Source organism: Panthera leo, chromosome B1 (assembly GCF_018350215.1).
Source record: "Panthera leo isolate Ple1 chromosome B1, P.leo_Ple1_pat1.1, whole genome shotgun sequence".
Classification (NCBI taxonomy): Eukaryota; Metazoa; Chordata; class Mammalia; order Carnivora; family Felidae; genus Panthera; species Panthera leo.
Window position 1 is genome coordinate 171676555 of NC_056682.1, and position 12232 is coordinate 171688786.

Genomic DNA, 12232 nt, shown 5'->3' on the forward strand with positions numbered 1-12232 from the left:
GTTTTCAATTCTCATATTATCAGAAACATCATAAAGAAAGCTAGATTTATAACACACTTCTATTCCTATGTGTATGTGAAGTATGTACAGTAAAACACCACACAGCTTTCATGTGTCAATAGGGGTAAATGCAAGCAAGAGTGACTTTTAAAGTACCTGATAAAGCAATCTCTATAAAGCCAAAATTAGGCTAAAAAACTGCAAATAGTTGATTGCATCCTTGGAAGAGCTCAAAGAAAATTTCATCAGTTTAAAAATAGAAAGATGTCAAATTCACTGAAAAACTAAGTTGGGTTCTTTCATTAAATCTTGGGAATACTGCAACATCAAATATTTGCTGTTTCTGCAAGAGGAACAAAATTGGCAGCTCCATTTTTACGTTATTACTCACATAGGAAAGTTTTAGGAGTGGAGAATTGTAACAAAACATTCCAAATGGACGACCTAAAAATGGAGCAAGGGGTAATGCCCCTCGGCATTATTTCCCCAACAAATACAGAATACAAATTTACCATCAGAATATTAGCTGTGTGTGGTAAGAGGGGGAAAAATAGATATGGTGTCCCAGTCTGTGGACAAGGACAAAAAGGCTCTGAATAGGTCACCATCTTCAATTCTGGATAAATCTCATATTTAAGAATTCTCAAATGCTTAAAATGGTGGTCTTTTCAGCTACCCATCCTAAGAAGTCAAGTACAAGCATGCAAGTAAATTCACAGGCACAGAGGATCCATGTTAAAAACAGTTAAGGTAGCTGTGATGCAACACCAACAATTTGAATGGCCCTGACACACTCAAAATATTATCTTAATTATTCAACGAAATCCTGAAGCAAACTCTTGCTAGTCTTGGTACACTGCTAAACACTAAAGTAGCATGTTTTTTCCATGGTTTCAGCTTAGCTCAAAGAATTTTTACACTATTAAGAAAAAAATTAAAGTATTTCCCCTTTTTAAATTTACACAGACGTTTAATTAGCTTTATTTACAGAGCAGGGATTTTTTTTTCAGTCTCCAATGGTGCCTAGATAACATCATTAGGCAAGAATGCCAGTTTAAAAGAAATCTATGCAGAATCCTAAAAATAACAGATGTTGATGCTCCTCAAGAAAGGGCAAGCTTGACTATATCAGCAGCTCTTTCTCTATGCCTCAGTTACTCAGAAGCAATTCTGTTGCAGTCTCTACATCCCATGATTTTGAAGACAAGGCCACTATTACTGCATTCTGTAGAGAAGAAAAGGGGACACAAAAAAATCAAATCTCAAGAAAATATTTTTAAAATACTGAATCATGCACTATCTTTATATTGAGAAATCACACCTTGTTTTCTTTTTTTTTTTTTTTTAAGTTGCCTGGCATTTGTAGTGCATAAAAAGCTCCTAAACCAATGACTGGAATTAGCAAAGGGAAAAGAAAAATCACTGATTATAATAACAGAAGAAAGTTTATCAAAACTAGATTTAGAGAGTATCTTTGAAACACTTTTGTCAGCCAAGGATTTGCAGCAATAATTTTAAGTCAATCAATAAATGTATCAAAATAAGTATGCTTTTATATACTTACCCTATCAAAGCCCATAGCACATAAGTTTTCTATTTTTTTGGTGTATTCTGGACTAGAAACTGGTGCTCCAGCATACACATGTGCCCAAAGTCGAGCTGTCTGTTTGAACATTTCAGGATTTTGTTTGTACTATATGGAGAAAAAAATCAAATGACATGACAATACAGTAGTAGTATTCAATACCTAATTGCCTAAGAACTTGTTTCTTTTCTTTTCTTTTTTGAAGTTTATTTACTTTGAGAGAGAGAGCACATGCACAAACAGGGGAAGGGCAAAGAGAGAATCCCAAGCAAGCTCTGCACTGCCAGTGTAAGCCCAATGTGGAGCTTGAACCCATGAACCTCCAGATGATGACCAGAGCTGAAGTTGGACGTGAAGTGTCAAACATTATACAGCTAAACAGAATTATTTGCTTCTAAAACTAGGTGGACATTCACTAATAAATGTAACTGACCTTTGTACTAACCACAGTTCAGGACAGAATACAACTAGACTTCACTGTTTTGCTAGAGCTGTATTAGCATACAGTGATTTAAGGATATGCCATGTGCAATGCCTGTTTGTTTGTTTTTTTAAAGATTTTATTTTGGGGACACCTGGCTGGGTCAGTTGGAGAGCATGGGACTCTTGATCATGGGGTTGAGTTCAAGCCCCATGTTGGGCATGGAAACTACTTAAAGGAAAAAAAAAAGATTTTATTTTTAAGTAGTCTCTACACCCAACTTGGGGCTCGAATTTACAACCATGAGGTCAAGAGTCGCATGTTCCACCGAACAAGCCAGGCAGGTGCCCTGATTTACAGCATGTTTTGAAAGGTTTATGAACTTATCTCTTTCAACGTTTTTTTTTTTTTTTTTTTTTTATTTATTTTTGGGACAGAGAGAGACAGAGCATGAACGGGGGAGGGGCAGAGAGAGAGGGAGACACAGAATTGGAAACAGGCTCCAGGCTCCGAGCCATCAGCCCAGAGCCTGATGCGGGGCTCGAACTCACGGACCGCGAGATCGTGACCTGGCTGAAGTCGGACGCTTAACCGACTGCGCCACCCAGGCGCCCCTGAACTTATCTCTTAAAAGTACCATAAAGTACTTTTAAAATGTAATACTTCCCATTCTCATTGGAATGAGATAAATTTATTCTCAAATACTCTGAGGCCAACATTACTTAACAAGTGACGTATAAATTTAAAATAACTATTCAATTCATTTTAATATTTCTTTTAAAAGTATTGAATATTTTAAGACTGATAAGCTTCTACTGTATATTAAAATGAAAAACCTAGTTTCTACCATGTTAATTCTTAATAAGAGAATAAGTCAAATTATTGAACTCTTTTAGGAACAAGAAGAAAGTGCTTAGACCAACTTCAGGCTTTGAGGCTCAGATCTCCAATAGGAACTCAAAGCTGAGACTCAAGCTATGGTTTTGACTACCCAGAGGGAATGAACAGTGTATATATGTAGCACGTAAAACCCTAATTCTAAGCACTCTGAGACAAACAACAGACCATATTAACAAGGATATACATTAAACAAGGAGTGAACAGCTTTTCAAGGGAAAGGAACAGGTTTTACTAAGAGGAAAGTTTCCTCAGGCAGAGGAAACATGACAAATTGGGGGAAATAACCAGTATAAATGAATCCCATCTTGAAAAGGCAAGGAATCCAAGGAACAGTAAGAATTTAGATGAGATAAGCTGGGTTTGTAGACAGTTCAAATCATGGAAAAGCTCTGCAAACTAAAGAATCTGGATTTACCAAGTAGGTAATAGCAGAGCTTCCAATAGGTTTTTAGTAGTAAAGTAAAATAAGATTTGTACTTTACAAAGCTAACTGGTATCAATGTAGAAGATGGGGGAAGGAAGAGGCCGAAGAAGGGGCAGGTATAAGAGCAGTCGAATGGAGACATTTTTAAAAATGTGAACTAAGGCAAATCAGAGAAGTATGATGAAAGAGATACTGGGAATGGAATCAACAAAAGAAAAGGAGACAGAAAGAAATTCCAAGTCTGTGATGTGGACATTTAAATTGATGATAGTATAATATAAAGATAGAAAGTTCACAGGATTTAAGATTCTAGGTTCAGTTTTGGGAATACTGTGCTGAGGTATCAGTGAAACATTCATATAGGGCTATCCTGTTTCTGAATAGGCTCTTGGGCTCAGAGAGAGGTCAAAGCCTAAACATTTTCTCAACTTACAGGTGATTGTATCAGTATGGATATGATCACCAAAGTTACCATATATAATGGAAAATAAAAGGAACAGTGTCAAAACCAAGGAACCATATTTAAGAGGGAGGAAAAAGAGAAATAATTGTAGAAACTAAGAAGGAACAACTACAACTACCAAGATGAAGAGAGTGTTGTATCTCAAGTCAAGAGAAGAAAAATTTTTAGATGGGGAAAAAAAAAAAAGCTCAGTAAATCCTAATGGCTTAGAGGTTGGCAAACTTTCTCTAAAGACCAGATAATTATTTCAATTTTCAGACCATACCGTCTTTGTTCCAACTGTTCAACTCTGCCACTTTGTGGCTGGAAAGTAAACAAAGGGGTGTGGCAATAAAACATTATTTACTTGTAATTTATTGTCCTCTGTTAAGATCCTTGGTAACATTTACCATGCCACTTCAGCTATAGCAAGAGCTGGTTAAAATGATCATCAGGGGAGGGATCATCACTAAACTGAAGGACAGAGATGGATACACACATGATAAAGCAGGTACAGTAAATAATCACAGAATCCAGATGTAGGCAGGACTATGGGTGTTCACTGTGTAATTCTTTTCACATTGTGTGTTTGAAAATTTCCACTGATGTGTTTTTTAAAAAAAGCATCTATCACATATCCAATTAAATTAGTATTTTAAAAATCAGTAAATTAAGTTTTCACTATTATATCTGAAAAAATTATCTTACCACAAGAAAGAAAACCATTTCCAAATTTAGTTTCAATGGAACTATGCTCATGTGTTAACACTGCAAACCACTATGGTAGTAAAGAATTATAGGTAAGTATAAGAAGGTCTTATAAAAGCAGCTACCTTACCTGATTTGCTACTACTGCATCTTGTGGATCATCTGGTTCTGCAGCTGCCAACAGGGCTTGCAATGACAATAATACCGTGCGGAGAGTCATTGCTGCTGCCCTAAAATTCAAACAGGAAAATATTCCAGTTAAGAACACACTGCATGACAAAAACCAAAGTGGATGTTTCCTGAATAAAATATAAAAACTGGAGATAAAAATAATTTAGATTTTATCTTAATCATGTAGCTAAACTGTAGAAATTTATATATCTACCTACCATATTTTTCTTCTTCTTGACTTTAAAATGAATGGAGTCTATTTCTTAAGACAATTCAAAGTGTCCTGAACTGGCCTTCCTTTTCTTTTTGTTGGCAATATCCTTCTAGTCAACTTTATCCACTGACTTAATTTTCTACCCACTTCTCTACACATGAAGTGATAAACTAGTATGTGTAACTTTCTTTCAATGCCACTCCAAAAACATATAAGATACCATCAAGCAAATATCCCTTATTTTCAAGAAAGCCTAAAAGCACTCCATAACATTCTGAAACAGACCAAGTTTACTTAAAATATATCACCACTAAATTCATGCTTCTAAATGTATTTTTTAAGCAAGTATTTATTTAAAAAAATGGTATCTACATAACCAGCAAGGATTCTCGTGTTTCTGTTAAAAAAGCTGTCTGACCAGTATAGAAATATTCATAAATATAATAAATGCAACAGTGAAATATTTAAAAAGTTGAAGGAGCATTAAATAATAAGCCCATTTTAACCACACAAATTAGATCATTCTAATCCAATCCTTTTCAACTGGATTCCTCATTTTAACCACGGAACAGAGAAAATTACCAAGTGACTATTTTCTCAATTTTCCCAAGAATGGTACCATCTTTGACTATTACAATAAAGGTTAATTTATTACCAATAATGGAGGCCTTAACCAACAATAGATGCCTTAAGGCACTGTATCCCACAAAGTGTAGTTTCACCAACCAGTAGTGTCAACATCACCTGGGAAACTTGTAAGAAATGAAAATTCTCAGCCTCATCCCAGACTTCCTGAATCAGAAATGCCAGGGTAGGATTAACAAGTACCCCAAGTGATGTTTTTTTAGTTAACATCTTAAAACACTTTTTTTTTAATTAAAACAACTTTTATTTTTTTATTTTAGAGAGAGAGCAAGTACACAAGCAAGGGGGAAGGAGAGAGAATCCCAAGCTCAGTGCAGAGCCTGACATGGGGCTCAATCCCACGACTCTGGGATCATGACCTGAACCAAAATCAAGAGTCAGATGCTCACCTGATTGAGCCACTCAGGCACCCCACTCCAAGTGATTCAGATGCAACCTAATGTTTGAGAAATACTGTTTTAGGGGATTACAGCCTGAGCTAATTGAGAAGGGCTACTCTAAACCAATATAATAAAATCAGTATCAAAACTGTAGTTCTGTATTTTATATATGAGAGAAAAATTGCATCACAAATGAATCATCAAAAATGCTACCAGAGGGGCGCCTGGGTGGCTCAGTCAGTTAAGCGTCCGACTTCAGCTCAGGTCACGATCTCGCGGTCCGTGAGTTCAAGCCCCGCGTCAGGCTCTGGGCTGACGGCTCAGAGCCTGGAGCCTGCTTCTGATTCTGTGTCTTCCTCTCTCTCTGCCCCTCCCCCGTTCATGCTCTGTCTCTCTCTGTCCCAAAAATAAATAAACGTTAAAAAAAAAAAAATTAAAAAAAAAAAAATGCTACCAGAATAAAAATTTTTATTTCTCAATCTACCTTTTTGAGAAGTTTAATCAGAAAAGGAAGAGACTGGTTATGACACAAAAGTTAGCTGAAATGCTAAACTAGCATTAAAGAGAACAGGATTTTAAAAGCTTTTTAAACCACTATATATGGTTATGTAATGGAAATTTCTAATTCTGAAACAGGGCTGGAAAAATGGAGATTGTTTTTCTAAACCAAGGTTCTAAACTTCCAGGGCACCTGGGTGGCTCATCAGTTAAGCATCTGACTTTGGCCCAGGTCATGATCTCATGGCTTTTGAGTCTGAGCCCCGCACTGGGCTCTGTACTGAGAGTGCACAGCCTGCTTCTGTTCCCCCCCTCCCGCCCCTCCCTCTCTTGCATGTGCTCTCTCTCAAAAATAGATAAACATAAAAAAAAATAATAATAAGGTTCTATATTTCCTAAGAGCTTACAAAAGTTACTTTCAACCAACAGGTACACCATCTTTAGAATGGATATTCTTTTAAGACAGGAATCAAAGCATAAAAATCGGTATTTAGCACTTAAATGTTCATTCTTGTCCTGCCGTTATCACTGTGACAAGGTGAAATCTTTCTTAATTAGAAGTACACTACTTTTGGGGCACCTGGGTGGTTCAGTCAGTTAAGTGTCCAACTCTTGATTTCGGCTCAGGTCATCCATCATCTGACAGCTGGTGAGATTGAGCCCCAAGTCAGGTTTTGTGCTGACAGCTTGGGATTCTCTCTTTCCCCCTTTCTCTGCCCCTCCACTGCTCACACACTCTGTCTCAAAGCAAATGAACATTAAAAAAAATACACTACTTTCATTGTCTATTTGGGTAATTAAATTTTTTAATGTTTATTTCTGAGTGTGTGCACGCACAAGTGGGGGAAAGGCAGAGAGAAGGAGAGAGGGTCTGAAGTGGGCTCCACACTGACAGAAGAGGCCAATGTGAGGCTTGAATTCATGAACCTGTGAGATCATGACCTGAGCCAAAGTTGGACACTTAACTGACTAAGCCACCCATGTGCCCCTCTATTTGGGTAATTTTGAAGAGAATGTCTAAAGGTACGTGAACATCAAAAGCTGCCTACATGTATCAGCATAAAGCTCACCTCCATCACCTGAAAATCATCCAGAAGAGACAAAAATACAAATTATCACAGAAATAGGATATATAAAGTTAAGCTGGCTACTCTAATATTCCATTGAACTTATTTAAGCACACCAGTGAAAAAATCCGTGACATTAAACAAAATCTTAAGTTACATAATTTTTAATTAATATAATTATTTTTCAAGGAAAGTTATCTGAATATTAAAGATAAATCTTCACTCAAAGGAATATTTCATACTAAAACAATTATTAAACTCACTATAATTTTAACTTGTAATAAAAACAATGAAAACATGTAAAATAAAAGCCGTCTAAATCTCACAAATCATTGGGCAACTGAGTGGCTAAGTCAATTAAGCATCCAACTCTTGATCTCAGCTCAGGTCATGATCTCATGGTTCATGAGACTGAGCCCCATATGTCAGCCCCTACACTAACAGTGCAGAGCCTGCCTGGGATTCTCTCTCTCTGCCCCTACCCTACGCTCTCTCTCTCTCTCTCTCAAAATAAATAAATAAACTTAAAAATCTCACAAATCTTAGCAAAACCTTAATAACATTACATAGATAGATTTATATTTTTATCTCAAGGCAATAAACATTTTTCTTTAAAACTTGATGAGCTCTTGGGGCGCCTGGGTGGCTTGGTTAAGCATCCGACTTCAGCTCAAGTCACAATCTCCTGGTTCTTGAGTTCGAGCCCCACGTTGGGCTCTCTGCTGTCAGCACAGAGCTTCCTGCTTCAGATCCTCTGTCTCCCTCTCTCTCTGCCCCCACCCCCACTCTTGCAAGTTTTCTCTTTCTCTCTCTCAAAAATAAATAAATGTTAAAAAAAAACTTGATGAACTTTCAAAAGAATGAATTTGGGCCCTTGCTTTACACCATATATGAAAATTAATTCAAAATGTATCAAAGAACTCTGTGTCTCCCTCCCTCTCTCTGCCCCTCCCCCACTCATGCTCTCTGTCAAAAATAAATTTAAAAAAACTTAAAAAAAAAAAAAAGGATCAAAGAACTAAGCATAAGAGCTAAAACCATACAACACTTAGAAGAAAACATAGGGGGAAAGCTTCACAATTGGGGTTGAATTTCTTGGATGGGATATCAAAAGCACAGGCAACAATAGGAAAACTGGAGAAACTGGTGTAACTACATCCAAGTTAACTGTATAGACAGAAAAACCTGTGCAAAGGATAAAATCAATAGAGTGAAAGGCAACCCACAGAATGAGAGAAAATATTTGCAAATCATATCTGATAAAGGGTTAATGTTTGGAATATATAAAGAATTGCTGTTAACAACAAAAACTCAAAAAATAAGGACCTGGACAAACATTTCTCCACAGAAGATATAAAAATAGCTTATAAACACATGAAAAGATGCTTAACATCACTAATTGTTAAGGAAACCAAACAATGAGACACTACTTCACATCCATTAGGATGGCTACTCTCAAACAAAACAGAAAAATAACAATTGCTGGTGAAGATGTAGAGTCACTGGAATCCTTGGGCATAGTTGGTGGGAATGCAAAATGGAGCAACAATTACAAAAAACACTATAGCAGTTCTTCAAAAAACAAAACAAACAAAAAAAACACCTAAACACAGAATTACCATATGATCTAACAAATCCACTTCTAGATACAGACCCAAAATAACTGAAAGCAGAGACTTAGATACTAGTATACCCATGTTCATAACAAGTATTACTCACAATAGCCAGAAGGTGAGAGTAACTCATTTCCATCAACCCATGAATGAAGAAAATGTGATCTTTATCTATCTATCTACACACAATGAAATATTACTCAGCCTTAAAAAGACAAATCAGACCCATGCTACAACATGATGAATCCTGATGACATTAAATTAATAAGTGAAGCCAGGAATAAAAAGACAAATACTATGATTCATGAGGTACCTAGAAAAGCCAAATTCACAGAGACATGAAGTAGAATGGTGGTTGCCATAGGCTGGAGCAAGACAGGAATGGGAAATAAGTGTAGAGGTGAAGAGTTTCAGTTTCAAAACATGAAAGGGTGGGGAGGGGGTGTGGTAGAAGGATGAAGAGTCAAAGCACAGAGGATTTTTAGGACAGTGAAAGTACTCAGTATACCACAATGATGGATACATGTCATACACTTCTTCAAATGCACGGAATGGACAACACTAAGAGTGAACCATAATATAAACTATGATTGGGATAGGTCAATGTAGGTTCATCAACCATAACAAATGTACCATTCTGATGGAGGATGTTGATAATGGGGGAGGCTATGCATGTGTGGGGGCAGGGAGTATATGGGAAATTTCTATACCTTTCTTTCAATTTTGCTGTGAACCTAGAACTGCTCTAAAAAAATAAAGTCTTATTAAAAAAAAAAAACAACCTGGGGACTGGGGACTGGTAGCACAACAATGTGAATATACTTAATAATACTCATCTGTATACTTATTTTAAACAGCTAAGATTACCATGTTATAGGTCAATTAAAAACACCAAGACGGTAAATTTTATGTCATATGCATTTTACAGTATAAAAACATTGTTTTTGAGAGAGAGCGAGAGCGATAGAGAGAGAATGTGTGGGAGGAGGGGCAGAGAGGGAGATAGAGGATCCCAAGCAGGCTCTGTGCTGTTATCCGACACAGGGCTCAATCTCACAAACCGTGAGATCATGATCTGGGCTGAGATCAAGAGTTGAACCCTCAAGACTGAGCCATGTAGGAGCCTCAAAAACATTTTTTATTTATTTTTATTTATTTATTTATTTATTTATGTATTTATTTATTTATTTATTTATTTATTTAATATATGAAATTTACTGTCAAATTGGTTTCCATACAACACCCAGTGCTCATCCCAAAATGTGCCCTCCTCAATACCCATCACCCACCCTGCCCTCCCTCCCACCCTGCCCTCCCTCCCACCCCCCATCAACCCTCAGTTTGTTCTCAGTTTTTAACACATTTTTTAAAGTGAGAAGCTCTTCTCTTTGAGAGTCATAAGTCCTTAATATAAATACTTAAAAATACTTTTCCTTTATTTCCACTGTCTTTATTGGGAAGACACAAACTACTATAATAGACCTCTGAAATTACCACTTTCAAAACCAGAAACTAAGGACCTAAAGGTGAACATGTTAGAAGGGATAGTTTGCTCTCAATATGGAAGAAAAAAATCTTAAGACTTCATTCATAACAATCTTAAAGAGAAAACGTTATGTTTTCTGTATGCTTGAAATTTTTCTTAATAAAATGTTGGGGGAGGTATTTATAAATCATTAAGAATTAATTAGCTAGGGGCGCCTGGGTGGCTCAGTCGGTTGAGCACCAACTCTTGGTTTTGGCTCAGGTCATGATCTCACAGTTATGTGGGTTTGAGCCCTGCATTGGGCTCTGTACCTACTTGGGATTCTCTCTCTCCCTCTCGTTCTCCCACTTGCCAATTTGTCTGTCTCTCTCAAAATAAATAAACTTAAAAAAAATTTTTTTAATTAAAAAAAAAAATTAGCTAAAAATAAACATAAATGACACTTGAAACTAATACTGTATGTCAACTATACTTCAATACAAAATAAAAATTTTAATATTTATTTTTGAGAGAGAGAGAGAGAGAGAGAAACAGAGTGTGACTGGGGGAGAGGCAGAGAGTGAAAGACAGAGAGAGAAGACACAGATTCTGAAGCGGGCTCTAGGCCCTGAGCTGTCAGCACAGAGCCTGATGTGGGGCTTGAACTCACAGACTGCGAGATTATGACCTGAGCTGAAGTCAGATGCTTAACTGACTAAGACACCCAGGTGCACCCCTCCAATAAAAAATTTTTAAAAATGAATGATAGAGGAAAAAAACCACTTTAAATGTAAAGTTTTAAAAAGCTAGACAAGAAAATTAATGGTAAAGAATGACATTGTTTTAATTTAGTTGTAATAAAATTACTATCAAAACAAAACCTAGTCTTCTGGCTCTAAGTACTACAGAAATTATAACATCTTTGATAGTGTAAAGAAATATATGAATTTTTTGACTGCTCTAAATTTTAAATCTAAACATAGTAATGTGAAAAAAGCATACAACTGAACATACAATCTTTCATTCCATTTATTGTTTTACACAGTACTAACTAAATACACAATGCATTGAGATTTTTAGGATTTAGTATGTAAAAAACAAATCCTAACAGGTAAACAGGATTATGAAATTTCAACTTGTGTCAGCTAATTTTAATAATCAGTGGTTGACATACCTTACAAATCTATCTTAAGTAAATCAATTTTGCTCAGATCACAGAAACACAGTTAAGATGGCAAATTAAATATTCATGCATACAGGGACATATGTTTATAGCAGCATTATCAACAATAGCCAAAGTATGGAAAGAGCCCAAATGTCCATCGATGGATGAATGGATAAAGAAGATGTGGTTATACATACATACATATATATATATACATACATACATATGGTTGTATGTATATATATGTATGTGTGGTTGTACACACACACACACACACACACACACACACACACACACACACACATATACACACATATAATGGATTATTACTCAGCAATCAAAAAGAATGGAATCTTGCCATCTGCAACTAGGTGGATGGAACTGGAGGGTATTATGCTAAGTGAAATTAGAGAAAGACAAGTATCATATGACTTCACTATAAGAGGACTTTAAGAGACAAAACAGATGAACATAAGGGAAGGGAAACAAAAATAATATAAAAACGGGGGGGACAAAACATGAGACTCTTAATTA

The 12232-nt window shown here is 36.2% G+C and overlaps 1 protein-coding gene across 5 annotated transcripts in view; it reads right to left on the reverse strand.

Annotated features, from left to right (window-relative positions):
• Nucleotides 1-965: 965 nt before the first annotated feature.
• Nucleotides 966-12232, reverse strand: part of UBE2K (ubiquitin conjugating enzyme E2 K) — a 36518-nt gene continuing 25251 nt past the window's right edge. For all 5 annotated transcript variants that reach the window (XM_042936572.1, XM_042936576.1, XM_042936575.1 and 2 more), the window contains 3 exons: nucleotides 4611-4710; nucleotides 1565-1693; nucleotides 966-1225 (listed from right to left, as the gene is read on the reverse strand). In XM_042936572.1, coding sequence (XP_042792506.1) covers nucleotides 1151-1225; nucleotides 1565-1693; nucleotides 4611-4710 — 304 coding nt within the window. In that variant the 3' untranslated portion in view covers nucleotides 966-1150. The remainder of the gene's footprint in view (nucleotides 1226-1564; nucleotides 1694-4610; nucleotides 4711-12232) is intronic.